General features: G+C 39.6%; 1 protein-coding gene across 2 annotated transcripts in view; it reads left to right on the top strand.

Annotated features, from left to right (window-relative positions):
- The window catches only part of DISC1 (DISC1 scaffold protein), a 204249-nt gene that overhangs the window by 64497 nt on the left and 121541 nt on the right, over positions 1-18211 (top strand). For both annotated transcript variants that reach the window (XR_008238097.1, XM_052806849.1), the window contains exon 7: positions 15790-15844. Coding sequence is in view for 1 of the 2 variants with exons in the window: in XM_052806849.1 (XP_052662809.1) it covers positions 15790-15844 (55 nt within the window). In the remaining variant the exon portion in view is untranslated. The remainder of the gene's footprint in view (positions 1-15789; positions 15845-18211) is intronic.

The raw sequence follows: 18211 nt of genomic DNA, 5'->3' as shown, positions 1-18211 counted from the left end.
CAATAGAAGCGCTGAGGGCCTAAACTGTACTGGCAGTCAATGGGACGTTGGTGATGGAACTTTGAAAGTATTACTGTTACTGTGTCACCAGGACAAAATAAAATTCCTGTTTATCCTAACTTGCATTTCTTCCAGATAAGCAATAACTATGTTGCTTGCAAATTTTTTTTTCTCCCTTCATGTTTATTGGATTTAGTTTGGTTATATTAACATTCATGAGAAATTGCTGCTCATGTGTGCTAATTTATACAGATTTTTTTTTTTTTTAAAAGTCAGCAGAACATTTTGTAGAGGACATATTCCTCTCTTTTGAGGTTTGTTTAAAATTTTAAATTAGGTTATGGGAAATAGTATCTTGAATTAAGTTTAGTTTGTTTTAATGGTATCTTATACCTGTGTTTCTGAGACTGAGGAATAAAAGGTCTCAAGCAGTCTGAGAACCTGTGCTTTGATTTGAGTTTTCTCTTCGTTTTGGATTTGCTTATGAAAGAATATTTAGATTTTTTTCTCTCACATTGCTGATGTGACATTTGAGTTGCACTTAACTCTTTTTGGGAAATTATTTAAAGATGAGTTAAAACAGTACCGGTTCAGGAGGAACTTGTTCTGAGTTCTTTGCTCACTAGCACCATGAATAACACAGTCATGTCAGGGAAAACAGGCATTCATTATTTGAAGTGGGTTCAGAACTTTAATGAAGATTTAGAATTAATTTCTTTCCTTTCTGTTCATTTTTAAAAGATGCCTTGAATGGAATTTTTCTGGTTTATTTTTGTTTGTTGATCAACTTTGTGTCACCAGGGCCAATGATCAGGTGCTTCTGCTCTCTTTACCATAGCTGAAGTTCCCCTATTGCAAGTGGGAACAGATAAATGCTGGTTTGGGCTGTGCAAGTAAGCACACTTAGGCAGGCATCTGTGACAGCCATTGGGAATGGTTTAAATCTCCTATATCAGGTTACAGTTGGGTGCTCTTGTCAAACCCCTAAGCCTTTACTGACCAGAACTAATGGCAATGATGTAGATGCCCCCCTATGGCATGGTCATGTGGAAGCTTAGGATCCTTGGTTCAGAATGTGGAAGCTCTGCATTTAGGTTCTCTGCAGCCTGACTGGATCTGAACCTACAGCCTCAGAGCAAGCTCTTACCTGCTAAGGATTTCAGTGTCCTGGCAGGGAGCGTGATCCATCACAGTTCTTAAGCTGAGCCTTAATGTAGCCAGGAATGCAAAAGCAGAAATCTGGCAAAAGGCCAGAAGACTAACAGGCAAGAGGAGACCTGACTCTGGGAGGGTGAAAGTGGAGAGGATTAATGGTTATAGCATTCAGCTGAGGTGAGACACAAACCTGGTGGTCATAGCTGTTGAGGGAGTTGGCAACTGTCCATCAATCAAGTGCTAGATTTTTTTTTTTTCCTCCTCTTCTTCCCAACTTAAAAGCAAAATGAGCCGGTAGGAATGTGTCACAACCTGGCTGGTGCAGTCTTTCAAAGCAGCAAGGTACCACTTGCTGTCTATTCAGCAGCTTCTGTCCTCTCTGCAGGAGATGGTGGCTCTCTCTGAATTAAAAATGTCTTGTAGGTGTTTTTTCTACATGATGTGGCTTCTTGGTCTAGTACATCCCATTCAAAATCTGCCCAAGTGTTGCGTATGCTGTGCCTGCTGCTCTATTGAAAAATGCACAAGCTGTCTTGGGAGCACAGACAGAAATCTCCAGTCCAGCTGTGTGACTCAACCACTTGACTTTATCATGTGGCCTCATCATTGCCTTTGATTCTTGAATCTCTTCCCCCCAAACCATTTGCTACTTTAGGTAGCTGAAAGCATCCCAGAGCTGTGCTTGCGTGATGGTCAGCAGGTACATTTACAGCATGGGTTCTCTGCTGCTTCTTGCTTTCAGGGCAGGCTATATATCCAGAAGGGCTGAGGGAAAGAAAATGCTCCTGCAATGGTTGCAGTTATCTAACAGTGAGAGTTAAGCTCACTGTTTAACTGAACAAAGTGATGGGTGTCTTCCTTTTAAAGCTGTGCCGTCCATCATACCTCAGGTACAGTGATCTTATGTCTGCATCCAGTTGTGTTCTGTTCTGTCTTTCTGTAAGATGAAAAAGCAGCAAGCAAATAGTGAGGTATCTGGTGTGGATATACTTCCTGTGTGCCTATGGGCATCCCCCACATTGTCATACAATTATAGAATAATTTAGGAGGTCATCTTCTCAAATTCCTGCTCAAAGCAGGGCCACAATTTCCAAGTGACATCAGGTCGCTCAGGGCCCCATCTGTCCGAGTTTTGCCTGTCTCCAGGGATGGAGATTTTGCAGCCTTGTTAGGCATCCTACATTTCACCACCCTTGCTGTGAACTCTTTTTTTCATCTCATATCTAGCCAGAACTTCCATCATTGCAGCTTGCATTGGCTTATCCTAAATCAGTACTTCTTGTGAAAGGCAATTGTATATTAGGTAACAGGTTAAAATACTTGATGAAGCCAGTTCAGCATATTAGTTTTAAATTCCAAAGTCTTGGGATATGTAACGTGAAAGAGATTTTTCTGGAAATGTACATTTTATTTGATGAATCATTGCAGAGAAAAAAAGTCTTCTAAAGTTAGGGCTATCTGTGTGAGAAATAAAGCTATTACTCATGCACATATACTAAAGATCAGTGTGTATGTAGAAAGTTGTTCAGTATCGATGGGCTGTAAATTACAAGCTCCTGGCTATTGAGTTGGAAGATACTATGTATTTATTCTAACTGCATTGTGCTAGTCAGTAAAGTACTGCTATAATGTGCTTTTGCATAATTATTTGTTGGGTATGTGAATTGCATTCAGCACTGGAATAACACAGGGCTGATGTGAAGCATCTCTTAAGACAATCTGTGCTATAATGAATCATATTGAGTGGCTTGCAGCTCGCTATAGAATACAAATTATTTTGCTTTTCTTGGTCTAAATGCTATTAAATAGCAACTTATTAAAGCAAACTTCAGGGAACATGAGAGAGCGTCCTAAATGAAGAAAAATTGCCCAGATAGAAGTGTGCAGAAGCAAGAGAGCAAGTCAATGTAACATTGGGCTGAGCATTGTTTCTAAGCTTATTTTTCTTGTCAAACGTTGTTATTTTCAGGAAGATTAATAATCCTTTGTTTTGTCTTGTTTATCTTTGGTATGTGGTGGACTGTTTGAAAACAAAAAGCCTTTGTCAGGAACTATAGCATGCTTTGAGTTTGAAGAATTGAGAAATGTTAGACATGTTACCCTGGGCCCTTTCTTGCAGGCTGTTGGAAGCAGAGGTTAAAACCTGGCCAGTTAATGTGCAAACAAATACGTTAGCTTGTGTTTTGACGGATTCTCATCGAGGTTGAGACCACAGAATGTGGCCGTTTTGCTCAAACAGGCCTAATTGCCCTTGGTAAACTAAAGGGTGTAATCATTATTACAAAACGAGGAAATCGCAGCGCAAAAGCTCAGTTTGCTTGTGTGGGGTTGTGAGGAGATGTGTTTAAAAGGTGGGAGCAGCTGGTGTTGTGTGCGCCACGACATGTCTGTTGTTTTAACTAAAGACAACATATTAAAATTGGAGTTAAATAGGTCTGAGTGTTTCAATGTGAAGTACTTTCTCCTGGAGACTGCAAAAGGTGACAAAATATATAATTTCTGTATCCTCTACTGAAGAGGACACTGTTTCAGAAATACATCTTTTTAACTAGTGTAACTTGAATCTTCTAATTATAAAAGAAGACCATGTTAATTATTTGACTTACTCTCTTTAGTACCTGTTGTTTCCTTTTTTGTTTCTTTTCATTTCACAATGAAAACTGGAGAAGTCTGTTACACTTCTGTTCATATGTCGTTTCATTTAGCATTTTCTCTTTTGGTTTTATCCATATCTACAGATGCATGTGACTGTACAGCATGTCATCATTAAAATAAATTGCACAGTTCCATCTGGACTATTGTCTGGGCACTGAATGCTGGTTGAAAGAAAGTCAGTCAATTAAATATCTTTCAAAATATTTGAATATTTCACCTTTTCTTCCACCCTTCCCATGGAACAATTTTTAATTAGTAGGAATTTGTTCCACAGTGGGTGTGTGGGATCTTCTGAAGATAGGGAAATTCTCTATTCTGTATATTAGTTATTATAGTACTGTCATGGCCAGTGGTGCAAGGAACTGAGCTTGAAGTTTTATGCAATCAGTTCACTCTGCTTTAGTGATGCCTGGAGCTCATCTGACAAAGATTAATTCAAAGTGAAATACAAATGCTCAGGGGGTTGAAAACCTTATTAGTTGGAATATACTCAAAGCATTCAGCAACTTCAGTTGAGGCCAAAGCCTGATAAAGGCAAAAAAGGTGGGTATTTTTAGAGAAGTTGGTTTACTTAGGAAAAGTTGGAAAAAAAAAAAAAGACTTACACATAGTGTCACATATTAACTTGGGAAGAGTGGCATTTTGGATGGGCTGTCATGTTCTGTTATTAGGAGAGGCTGCTTTGTACACGTTTTGTTGTTCTTCAAAGTATATGTCCACATGAAATTTCTAGTCAAATCGGCGCTTAGCAAGCTATATGAAATTACTGAGGAAGTCTGAACGCAGCCACGTTTATTCACATCAGCCTTTCAACAAAAATCTTAGCTTTAAAGAATTGCATTTAGAAGAAGCAAAACAAATTGCACCCTATCCTTTCAAAAAGATATCATCTGTTGTTTGCTAGATAACATGCAGTCTATCCAGGAAAGTCCTTTTTAAATATGTGGTTTGAGGTTTTCTTTGGCTATTTCTGTGAAAATGCATACATATCAAAAATATCCTCTGGGAATAGAAGGGCAGCACAAACACAAAGAGCAGAGGGATGAAATGGCTTTATAGCATCAAAAAGTTTCTACTACAGTGCACACACAGGCTGCTAATAGTCCTGACTGCTGGGCCTGTGTGTGGGACAGCAGAGAACTAAATTGTACTTTTAATGCCAGATACTCTCGGAGTCTTTACTTCAGGGTTTACTTCTTGGGTTTTGGGGTTGTTTGGAGCTTTTTCTGTTCTCTGCACTTCTTCCTGATTTCACAACTTTAGTAGTGCTTAGTTACAAGTAGAAAGTGATGTTGGTAGGTAGGTGTGTCGTGGTTTAACCCGAGCCAGCAACTAAGCACCATGTAGCCGCTCACTCACTTCCCCCCACCCAGTGAGATGGGGGAGAAAATCAGGGGGGAAGTAAAAGTCATGGGTTGAGATAAAGACAGTTTAATATGACAGAAAGGAAGAAAATAATAATTATGATAATAATAATAAAAAGGCAATAATAATAATGAAAATTAATTGGAATATACAAAACAAACAGTGCACAATGCAATTACTCACCACTTGCCAACCGATGCCCAGTTAGTTCCTGAGCAGTGATTTTCCACCGCCCAGGCCAACCCCCCCAGTTTTATATACTGGGCATGACATCCCATGGTATGGAATACTCCTTTGGCCAGTTTGGGTCGGCTGTCCTGGCTGTGTCCCCTCCCAACTCCTTGTGCCCCTCCAGCCTTCTTGCTTGAAAAATCCTTGACTTAGTCTAAACACTACTGAGCAACAACTGAAAACATCAGTGTGTTATCAACATTCTTCTCATACTGAATCCAAAACTTAACACTATACCAGCTACTAGAAAGAAAATTAGAGTCTATCCCAGCTGAAACCAAGACACTAAGTTAGAGGCAAAGTACTGTAAACTTTTTTTTGTTTTAAAGATCTTCCTGAATATTTTCAGGAGAGACTCCTATGCTGTGTTTCGAGTTGGACCATGAAGACCCCAACTGTTTAGTAGACCTCTAAACACATTGCATCATTATGTAACTACTTCTGGCCTCATTTGGTGCTGGGGCAGTTTAGCCAGTCCCAGGACCAGCTAATACACGGAGCTATTTTCAGCAAGTTGCTGTTGCTTTCACCTTCTTGTGCAACTTAATTTACTTCTGAGTCTTTCACTTGGGTGATTTTTCAGGTGGTGCATCATAATGTCTCTGCTCTGGGAGGATGTCGGCAACCCCGTGGTGCTCCCTTGGCAGAAAGGCTTTCTGCCCTTCTGACCAGACTTTCCCCCTCCTGCCATCAGTTGTCATTACCTGATAGCCGCTTGCCTTCCCAGATACAGTTACATTTCACTGGTGGGGGTGTAAGCGTGTGTGTGTGTGTGTCTGATCTGTGTAAGATTCTTGCGCCTGTGCTGTGTGAGAGGATAAAGCTTCTGGGCTCCTTCCTCTGCACTGTTCCCTGCTTTGTATAGCAATCTTTCTTCTTTTTCCCCTTGTTAAAAATCTCTCTCTCTCTCACACCCACACCACACTATCTGTCCACATGGTATTGCTGTAAAATATCGAAAGTCCAGGGAAACCATGATATTAAAAAGGAATGCAAGTAAGTAAAATAGATAAGTGAGAGAAGAGAGCTTTTCCCCCTTTGTTTCCCTCTTATAAATATGCATGATGAAATGAGTGCCTCGAGCTGTCAGATGCATAGAGAAAACCAGGTAACTTGTGTAGTGGCCACCACAGCTAGGGCTTCATCACCAGGTAATAGGAGTAAAAAAGGGAGAGCTCTCATTTACCTCACTAGTTCAGTTATTCTAGCTTTGCAGGTGTGCAGCAATTGAAAAATAGTGTTTGCATATAAAATACATCAGGTGAAGAAGTGCTGCACAGCCCCAGAAACCGCTCTCCCTGTTGTTCAGTTCTGTCCCAGTCATAAGCTCTGGGCATGGGAGTCTTCAAGCCTTCTGACAGCTTCAGTTATCCCCCAGGCCTGTTCATGTTGACTTAATTTCAGTCAGTGATAAATCATCTTCCATGACACAAGGACGATGCACAGGTCACTTTGAGTATTTGCCTTACTGCCTTTACTTAGGGTGCTTTCATGCTGCTATGATTTTATTTTGTTTTTAAAGCTTAACACAGAATTTTAAAACTGTTCTCTGTGGTAGGAAACATGTCTCTGTCTATGCTACATGAGGTGAGCCAAAATACAATTATGGGGTTCTTAAAATATAGCCAATGCCACTGCTGCCACTGTAGCTAGGTATAATGAAGATGGTATGGTGCCCTGTTTTTTAAATTGTGGTTCTTTTGTTTAATGATCCATTGATACATTTTATTCTGTGTGCTACAGCTTCACAAAACCTGCAGCAGCAGGCTTGTGGCAGAGGAGCAGAGCCAGAGAGGATGTTCTCCAGCACCTGGGGAGGACTCTGCCCTGGAAATTCCCCAGACCTCCTGCCCTCGGAGCGACTGGACACACAACCAGCTTCTTCTGCCACAAGGGGCTTTTTGAGGGGAAACTCCAAATTTCGTGTCAAGTGTCAAAACCCAATAACAGGATCGTCTCATTTTCAGCTAGTCCCATGGCTGGGTTTGTGTTTTGAGGCGGCCGTCATCTCGGCTTTCTCAGAGAAGTTGGCTGCAGGCTTTTGTCAGAGGCCAAGACAAGTCATAGGTGAAGGAAGGTCTGCCTCTTCCTTTGTGATCTGACTGATTAGGAGGCTCAGCTTTCCTTTTGTAGATAGATAGGTGTTTTCCTCTCCATTTTGTCTACCTAGGATTAATTTCATTCCTTTGTTCTCTGCCTAGGATTGAAGGGTAGACTCCTTGGGCAAGTGGCTTTGTTTCTTTTTTTTTTTTCTCACTTGTGGGAGCTACTCTAGAAGAAACTGTGTACTGAAAGCCTGGCATGCCATACAATGTCAGTGCTTCAGCACATGAAGTGAATTTGCTTCCTGCAGAGGTGCAAACAAAAGTCATCGGACAAGAGCTGCCAGAGTTTGAAATTGTGGCAGAGGACTTCTTCATTGAGTTACCTGTGTCCAAGCAGAGTCCTTTGTTCTGTGGCTCAGCAGTTTGTAGTGACTCTGATCCCATGGGGGCCAAGGGGACCTCAGCTGTAGGGAGGAAAAAGGGCTTCTGCAAAGTCTGCTCCCACACCATAGGCACTGGCCTTCCTTGGGAAGAACAGGAGGAGTTGGAAACACGGCAGGGAAAGGAGAGAACAAGTCTTCCAACTTGGAGGATGGAGTCACTGCTAGCAACCTGAAGTATTTTGGAGCAATCTTGGAGGCAGTTTTTTGTCCTTCCAAGCAGCATTATAGAAGGAAAAAGTCCCGGCAGAAAGATGAGTACCACCTGCTTGAGTACCCTCACATGTGCAGTGTAATGAGGAATCGGGTTTTCCTTGCTGAGCATCTGGTTCCCCCTGCTTGTTTGAACAGCATTCAGTGGGATGTAGCAGCCTATAAATTCCAGGCCACATATGTGCCGATTCCTCTGGGTATGCATATGATGAGATTTATTTCTCTTTAGGGAAAAAATGACCAGCTGTCCCAATCAATGTATGATACTGAATTCGTTTGTATATAATGAAGAGAAACAGCTAACAATATCCAGGGACAGACCCTTTCAGTCAGTGAAGTACAATGGATGTTATTCTTAAGAGAATAATTGCAGCTGCTGTAGGCAAGCTCTAGTTTTTGTGCACTCCAGACAGAGGCAGCAGAAGAATGGGGATCTCTTGACACATCAGAAAATCTGGGGAAAGTGTTTGGATGTGATGAACTGCTGCTGCAGATAGCTGTTTGCGCCTTTGTTTTCAGTCTGATGCTCCTGTTTCAGGTAGCAGCTGGAGCAACAACTGCCGCAACTGCTCTGCGGCAGCAGCTGAGTGAAGAGTGGTGGGAAATACAGCACCATGCGAATGGTTGGTTGAAACAGACGGCCGGTTTGGCTGTCTGAATGGTGTGTTACAGGACCAGAAGATTTCTCAATACATGGCAATGCAAATTCAGCTTGGAATCATCATTAAAGATGCCAGCGGCATCTTCAAGTGACTGTGAGCTGATTGTTTCTGTTGGAGTGATTTTATCTAAAAAAACCAGCTACCATACTACACAGACTGAGGTGCTGACTCTGTCCTCCTATTGCAGGCATTAAAAAAAAAAAAAAATCTTATTAATAATTCTTACAAAAAATTGTGAAGTGTCATCTAATGCCCTGATATTTCTGCAAGCCTCCCATAATTGGGGCTAGGGTCTGGCAGCACTGTAGCAAATAAGGGTCATCTCAGTTTAGAGTTCTTGTGAGCTATGTAAGAGCTGCTGGGCAGGATGATGTGTTGTTATAGTCCACTTTGTATAGGTGTAACTCTTCGAGAGCTGACAAAGAATAAGTGCAGTCACCCAGCAACCCATGAGTCAATGGGAAACCTTATTGGTAAGCTGAGATACTGGGAAAGTATACTTCTAGTTCTGTCTCTTGATAAATTCTGAGTGGAGGAGCACATGTATTGAAGCAATCCTTGATGTAAAGCAGCAATGAAGAAATACTGCTGTGCAAATGATAGCTAGAAGAAGAGCAAATTGCTGGAGCAAAATCGGCTCTCTTATGGTTCAGAGCTAGGTGCATAATTTTGGGTTCTCATTCATGTTCCTTGGAGAACTCTGTAGATTGAAATGTGCAGAAGGTCCAATGCTCCTGTACCTTAGAGTACATCTCTTGATAATTTTTGTCTTAGATCAGGTTAATTTTTGAGGTTGGAAGCTTTCCAAGGTGACACTGCATTTTACTTCTAATTCAGGTGACTAGTCCTTGCAAGTGTCACAAATTTCATTTTCAGTATGAATTAAACACAATTTTTTTCTCCTTCTATTTACTGTCAAAGTCCATGCCTCAAGAGCACTGATAGGTTTAGATAGAGAAATTGGATTTTCACCACATCAATTCAGCAGAAATTTTGTGGGTTTTATCATTGTTTAACCAGCTCTGTTGTCTTTTATTTTTCTGTGGGCTGCATTATCTAAGGAAAAATCAGAGTTTGTTTGGAAAACCCTGACTTATGTTTAAAGGATGATTTTGCTTTCCAACACAGAGATATGCTACTGTGGAAAATCTCATTGTTTAAAATCCCATGGATCATTGCACGAAGATGAAAAGGAACTTACGTGCTTGACTGAAAAATTGCTTTCCTGGTGTGGTAATACCCAGATATGTAGCCCAGCCAGCCTTATGAACAGATCACACAGAATGAAAATCTTGTTTTCCAGTGTCTTCCTTGATTAGGTAGAATCAGACTTTATGGTGGAGAGTTCAAAAAGAAAACAAAGTGCTGTTTCACCTTAGTGCATTTAATGCAATCTAGCTCTGAGTGTTCTTAATTGAGCAGAAGTGTGGGACAAGCAATGCACTTGTAGGTCTTGTCCTGGTAAAAAACTGCACGTGGTATCTCTAATAATGAATCTGTTGATTTTACTCAAGAAAACTTTGGGTACAGGTATGTTTTCATATTTTTTCTTTTAGACCTAGTTGTACATATATAGCTTAAAGTTGCCTCTTGTTAAGTATAGTTTTGTTCAAAAGCTTTTTTTTCTGATTTGTCTTCAAAGATTTCTGGGATATGCACATCAAGGGAACTGTAAAAGTACAAGAAAGTTATTGATTGTTTGATTTGATTTTGTATTGTGGATTTCTTCCTTAAAGGCCCAGTCAAGTCCCTAGACTTAAGATTTTTGGTGGATTTTTGTTGGGTTTTTGCCTTGATGTAGACTGTAGCAGATGTTTCCACCGAATGTTCCCCGAGTAGCACTTCTGATTTCTTTTGCAAAGGACTGGACAAAGGCTTTTTTGGAGGGTCAGCTTCTGTTTGCTGTTAAAAGCAAGATTACAAGTGTAGGGCTTGGTTTATATATTTTCATCTTCTAAGAGAGTACAGCTTCTTGTGACTTCAGAATCAGGGAAGAAATCGTGTTAGAAGACTTAAAGTTGGAAAAGTCATGCTCTCTGCAGGCTGTGACCGTTAGAATGAGGTTATCGTTTGCAGGCACTCTCATTACTCTGGGCCAAATTCAGACATAGTGTGAACTGTTTAAATTTGCTGATAGTCAAGAAAATACTCTTTAATAATCATTTTATCTAGGAGGGAATACATATTCATGTGGATTGAGGGTTCAGCCCATCGTGCGTTCTCATACACATACAATCTGAGTGTAGGCTTCTAGGCCATTGCTCTTGAATTAGAAATTCAAATACAGGTAATTTTAAATTGTTCTGACTTGTGCTTAGTTTTAAAGAAATGAAAGTGCTTTTCGCTTAAGCGCTGTATTGTGGTGTGGCGATAGGGAGTGAAATAACAGGATCTAGAATGGTCTTTTTGGTAACAGTAATGTAAGGAAGAATATTTGCTGTTAAAGGGCATCCTTTTGTCTTTCAGTCTCTTCAGGCAGAGATCAGAGATGGCTGCTTAGTTTCTGTATGAAAATAAGAATTTCCAGTACAGGATTTATTTATATATTTTAAACTGGTACCATGTGTACAGTATGTTCTATTGTGCAGTTACAGAAACTGCATTCTGACTACATTTTTTTGTCACTGTATATATATATTGTCATTAATACAGGAACTGTTTCTGTTTAAGTGGTATGTATATTTATATATCTTGAATGTAGAGAACAGCATGACTTGCCTTTTGCCCATTCTCATTCTTTGAATTTTTTCTTAGGAAGCAAAACAAATACACAATAGCCCGGTATGCAAAGGGAAGTATACTAGCAAAGTGGAAGGAAAGACATTCAGAAACATGCCTTCCTTTAGTAGAAAGCCATTCTTCCCAGTATTGTGCTAGTCAGCCTTCCTCTGAACAAAGCCACTTCCATAGTATCCGTAATTCCTGCATGTAAATTGTAACTTCTCAGAATATTCTTTAAAAGGCTTTTTAAACATTATCTGTTTATATCATGACATTTAATGTCCTCTGTGGTCACGTGGGAAGCCTGGGATAGAGCAAGGAATGTGTGAACCAGACCACTCAATTCCCAGTCTTCTTTCTGTCCCCTATTGGCATTAAATTGGCTTTCTTTATTTTGCCAGCACACCATTCCTGATTATGAACATCGTCGTCTCAGCAGGTTCCAACTGTGTTATTACAATTCAACATACTCAGTACCTGTTTTTCTTTAAGGTCACTAAAACGAGATATTTAAAAGGCACTGGATTGCTTGAAGTATTTGGATCTTAAAATTTTTCCCTTAGTCTGTTATTACATGCCAAGTCAGCCTCAGCTACTGAATATGCGGCATTCCCACATCCTCCTGCAGTTCTCTACCTGAAGTCTGTGTTTTAGCAAAGTATTACCTCGTTCATCATCCAGAAAGGGTAAATCCTCAGCTCTTGCTTTCCTGTTCTAGTCTAGTGTGTATACAATGAGGCCCTAGGATGTAGCAAGTCTACGTTCCTTTTCTTCTCTCCTTGTTATGGATCCTAATGTGTGTAAATCCATTGCAAGCTATTTAAATGATAGGCCTATGTGACCATCTGTGTGAATGAAGAAATTACACATGATGTATAGATTGCTGTCAGCTCTTTAAGTGTTAAAAACCTTTCTTTTCCTGCATTCAGTCAGTTAAATTTGAGTTAATTGAATTCCTGTCTTATTCTAGTTCTTCCATCAGCTGGGTCAAGAACTTTGCTTTCTCTGTGATGGAGTTAGCTTATACTGAATTTGAGAAGTAACTTCTAAATGGTCCCTATAATAGATTGCAGAGACTGTGAGGACAAGCAGTCAAATTCTTGATTAGCTTTTCTGCCAGAGAAGAATAGCAATGAGTCAAAACTATGGACGTCTTCCCAGGTAAGAATTCAGTGTTATTCCAAGGAGGTCTTTTAAAAGTCATTTTTCCTGGTAGTAATAAGTAAAGCAACTTTTAAGCAGACAGAATACCCCTCTTAAAATGAAATACGATGCTCCAGGGATGGTGGTAAAAGAAAATACTCTTTCTGGTTCAAGTCACGTGTAACAGATCATGGCTGTTAAAGCCCTTTGTTGGTAGAATGAATCGGTATTGACTGCCTGGTTTCTCTTGCGGGTCATTAGCTTGTCAGTTAATTGGAAAGCTTGTGATGGTGTTTTGTGGTAGAAGAAAACAACCCAGGAATAAACTTAGTTAAAAGCTGTTCGTAGTTGGTAACTATGGCTGGTTTGTACATGGTTTTGATTGCTGCATGTGAATTGTATGATGGGCTAATCTCTAAAAGGGATAAGGGATTCCTATGGTATCCCTCTGAAGGCTAACAAGGATTCAAAACAGGGTACTACTGTGAAATTCGTACCATAAATAATACAAATACACTTGTAAGAGTCTGCAGGAATGCTGCAACTGTAACAAAAGGATTCTTTAGATTCAAGTCTGTGGTTAACGCGGCTATCACTAGCTTGAGTCAAAATGATGATTTACTAATGATATTCTTTATTGATATGTGTCAGATTAATATAAGATTCTCTTAAAACTATAGTTCTGCTGTCATTGAAATGGCAGTGTGTGATTCCTTATTTATTTTTCAGTGACTTGATAGATACTCATAAAAAAGAAATCTGGGTATAAAGAGAGGGTGTTTTTTTCCCACTCAGCACCTGGACCTGAAAGCCCACATGGGCTTCTGCATCCTTGTTAGCAATATGGAGTCTACAACTGGGTCTTAGTTTGTAATGCTGGTTTGGATGTATGGTTTAAAAAGAAATTAAAAATTGATCTCTGTTAGCTGTGTGAGTTCTGCAGAGGAGTGAAACATGAACCTGGGGGGGCTTTCTGTGAGGAAAGTAAACAGATAAGAGGAAAGGCACACGGAACAGATTTGTTAAATAGAAGTGCCATCTTTATACTGTTGTTCTTCTGGCTATAACTGCACTTTACATTTTATTATGGCCTGGGTCTTTAGAGTTGAATTTTATAAGGCAGTTTCAGAACAATTGGGTCAGTCACCCATTATTCATTCAATTACACACCGCAGCCTTGCTGCTCCCTGTTGACATCTGTGCACAAAGCCCAGCTCCTTTTTACATAACCTGACCAGCTCAGACGCCGATTGTGGGAGATGCTGAAAGTCACTGGGAGATCCAAAGCCTGAGAAAAGAAATGACTGAATAGTTCATTCCCTCTGGTATGCCCACAGGCAGACAGGAAGCTGATAATGGCATCATTACACATGTAGTATTTTGTGTTTTGCCCATATATCACTGTAGAAAAGGGAGAAATTGGAGACTGCTATGTGGTAAATGTTGTTAAACCACTTCTACGTAGCTAGCCAGCTGCATTTCTGTTTGTTGCCTTACACAGGTGTTGACTTACACTGTCATGAGCTATTTCTGAGAGGACTGCCTCATCTGGAGCTGGAGGGACCCCTGTGTGATGTGGTGGTAATGAGTTGACTGGCTTTGCTGGGCTGTAGATTGAAAAGGTGTGTGCTCCCTGAAGCAGGGTATTAGGGAAAGCAATGCAAATAGCTGTCTCATTAACACAATTAAATGATACGCTGGACAGCTGAATTCTGCCTCTGAGACTGTCTCACTCCTGTGTGCAGCTGGGCGAGATGGTCCAGCCAGCCTTTCTGTAGGTGGTCAGTAACTGAGCGCAAGTCCAATTTCGTCCTGTGCTTTGGGGTCGGATTTACATAAATGCGGACTTTTGAAACAGAACTCGGGAAGTGCTGTGCTTGGAAAATACAAAGGAGCAAGTTCTCAAAAGAAAACTGAAATGCATAGAGGTAGGCAGCAGGGACTGTGTGCGTTTCAAAATGGGCTCTCAGTCTTAACATGCTTTCTGAATAACAGTGACTTGTGTTTCTTCCACCTGTAAAACGAATACAATGCTGCCTGATCTTGTGAGATTATCATCGAAATAAATCCAGTGATGTTTCTAAAATGTTTGGATACTTCAGTGCTGAACACTAAAGAAAAGCTCAGAAATAAATTAATAGCTCTTTATTTGGGAAGAATATCAGCGGTAGGTCATGAAAGAAGTACAATTTTTATAACGCAGCTAAAAAGAAGAATTGAAATGCTGCTTGTGGGGAGTGCTGACTGTCATGAACACTGAATTGAGGTGTCTGACGGAAAAGATAATAGTGTGTGATGAAGTAGTTGAACACTGTATAAAAGTGTACGCCTGCTAAGTAGGAGGGAGGGAAGTATTAAAGTTGCAAAAATAATCTCTATGTGAACTCCTAATGTTTGATTTGACTTGGATTTTTGAACTTTATGTTAAAAATGTAACTTGTGAATTTATTTACAAGCACCAAAGGCACAGGTTTATGTTATGTTCAGTAATATCAAAGTAGTAACACTACCTGGTTTTATATGTGGAAGGAAACCTTGAATTTGTTCATGTAAGCATGGACAATGCCTCAATTTCAGCCCACTGTTGAATCAATTTGGTACAAATATTTTGTAGGTTTTTATTAAACTAAACAAACCGAATAGTGATATTGCATATAAAATTACCATGAGAACAAGAGACTGCAGATGAGCTTTTCCTGGCAGAGTTGGAAACTGGGTTATAAGAGGATAGTTAACTGCAAACTCTTTGTGTCAGAAATGCCTTTGTGTTAGGTGTTTGGATGGTAGCCTAGCAAAGCACCAGTCCTGGATGCTGCTGGGAACTTCTAAGATAATATGGTTACACAAATAATCATAATTGTGTTTCAGATGGTAAGTAAAATGTGTGTAAACTCATTAATTAAGAACTGTAAAGCTAGCATACGAACTGTTTTGCAAACAAACTGGATTAAGTGGGTAGAAATTGGGTGGAAAAAATGTTGGTTAGTCACTAGCACCACTGAAACCAAATATACAGATTTTATCTTGGTATGGGCTCTTTTGTGTTAGTATGAGTCATTTTAAAGCCTATGTGCTTCCATATGAAAATGTGTCTTGTGTAGCAGACCGTGATGAGCAGAGAAGGTCAACTTTATTTTATTTTATTTTAATCCCTTCTAGCCTTCAGGAAAAAGAACAATCATTCAGCATGTCCATTAAAGAAACTACTGCCAAAGTAAGTACACGTCAGTTTTCAGTTCTTCAGAATATTTAGAGAAGCAGTAATAGCTTGCATCTTAATAAATTGTCTGTATTTTAGAATGTTGGTTTTGTGGTGTTTCTTCAAAACAGATTTTGCGTGTAAATATTTTTAAACATACACTCCAAAAAAACCCCCCTAACTTGTATTTGGACAGGCCACAGAGGTTATGCTTAAGGAAGCAGATGGAGTAATCTATTGTTTCTTGGCTTATGTTTACTAGTGATCAGTCTTCTCCTGGTCTCCATTTAGGAACAGACTCTAGCTTCCTGAGATGAAAGTGAACTCTGGTCACAGATGAATGTTTCCACTCTTAATACAGAGCCTCTTACTTCCTAGCTTACTGGTTTTGTTGGTGTGAAGGAAGGCCATAAATGAAGTACTTCTTTTCTCTGTCCTTTCACTAATAATAAACTAGCAATCTAATTCTCATCCCCCTTGAAAAATGCAAAGAGAAGTGACGTGGCATATTTAGCATACCTTTTGTTTCTAACCAGAGATGTTAATACTTTTCCTTTAATTTTATAATTTCTTATGGCCTCCTTCCAAGAGAGAGAATACTAAAGTTTTCTTTTTATTTCAGAATGGCTCAGTGAGCCACGGAGCATCTTTGCCCTAGAAGAAAAGGTCCACTTACTGTAACCAATTCATATAGGTTTATATAGAACAGGGAGTGGAAAATATTTCTGGGTTTTGATCAGTAATGAATTTTTACTCTGAAATAAGTTTATTTTTCATGTTCTTTCTCTAATATCACTCAGCAAAATCAGTGAAAACTTTATCCTTTGTAATCTAGTCTTCCTAGTTATCTTGACCAACACTTTTAGCATGCACTGTTAAAAAGACCATTTAAAGACTTCATCTCAATACCCCTCCCTCCTTCTCTCCTACTTTATTTTTGAGCTCATTCTGATCTATTCCTTGCTTATGCACACATCTTGGGAAAAATTAGTATAGACCATTATAACATGATGCTCCCCCCTGTATTTTTTAAATGATTATGAATAAAGTATCAAGGAAAAGATTGTAACTGACCTACAGCTCAGCTACTAAAGTGAATGAGGCATTCAGTACCTCAGAGTGATGTGTTGTTTCAAGCTATCTGCAAGCCAAAAACGTAAGTTACAGATTTTTGCCTTCTCCCCTGAAAATGTGTGCCTTTTGAAGTTTCGTTTTATAACCATATTATCTAGAGACTTTTTCAATAAGAGCTGAAACATTGGGTAACAATTGAGAAGGCTGTGAGGTAGAAATCCACAGTCTGTTCATTTCTTTAAAAATTCAATAGGTAAAATATTATTTTAATTTCATTCCATTTATATGTGATGGCTTTTATTTATTAGAGAAGATAAATAAGAAGCACGTAATGAGACTCCTCCAAATCATTTATTATTTTATTTATTCAGATCAACTCATCCTATTATTTTCTCCTCAAACTGAATAGAGCTGGTCTTTTAAACCTTTTCATTGTATGAGGAAAACACTACTTTGTCAAAGGTCTTTTCTTTCCCCCTGTGCCCCTAGTATTTATATGGCCTTTTCTGTCTCATCTGTGTTGTTTTCAGCTGAGGCTGCAAAAGCTAAGATTAGCCCCTTAATGAAGGGAACAATCTCCCTTATCCACCACCTTCCTTCAGAAATTAATATCTGCTTTTGCTAATGGCAAGATTGTGCTGTATGGGAGATCCAGGTGGGCTGTCCTTTTCTTCAGGCAGTGTAAAGAGAATTTCTCTATCCTTTCCAAGGTGCTGTTGTAAAGAAATGTGAAGGTTACTCAAAACTTTTTTTTTTTTTTAAATGGTTGGAGGAAGAGTAAATTTCAGTGTTTTAGTCAGTGTCCTTGTGCCTGTTTCTGCTGCTTTAGATTAACATCATACGCTGGCAAGATGGAAGAGGGTGACAATGGGCAAATTTGCTTTTGATGTTTTGCTGCTTTTCATCTGGATTCCACATCTTTGCTAACTAGTATCCTACTGGTTTCAGATAGACTGCTTTTTTGAGTAGTGTTTATGTGTCTGAACACAGATTTGTAAGGTATATTCCTAAGCAAGAGTCTTGTTGTTTTTTTTTTTTTTTTTTTTGAAAGTCTGCTTTAAAAACCCCCACAAACCACTGAAGAGGATTTTTAAATAGATACAGTAATATTTGGCTGTAAAGAACTTCCCTGAAACTGAAAGGGAGTTTTTTTTTTTTTTTAGACTCCTTGGTCCATGGGCTGCAGCAGAGCTGGTCACTGCAAATAGGGAAAGGGCATTGCTGGGGCCACAGGTGCTTGCCATCAGACTGGTTAGGGGAGGATGGTGCGTTCCCCAGGAGCAAAGAAGGACGCAGGCTTTGTGAATG

This window comes from Harpia harpyja, chromosome 13, assembly GCF_026419915.1.
Source record: "Harpia harpyja isolate bHarHar1 chromosome 13, bHarHar1 primary haplotype, whole genome shotgun sequence".
In the NCBI taxonomy this organism is placed as follows: Eukaryota; Metazoa; Chordata; class Aves; order Accipitriformes; family Accipitridae; genus Harpia; species Harpia harpyja.
The sequence above is the reverse complement of the archived record's forward strand: the minus strand, read 5'-3'. Positions and strand labels throughout refer to the sequence as shown.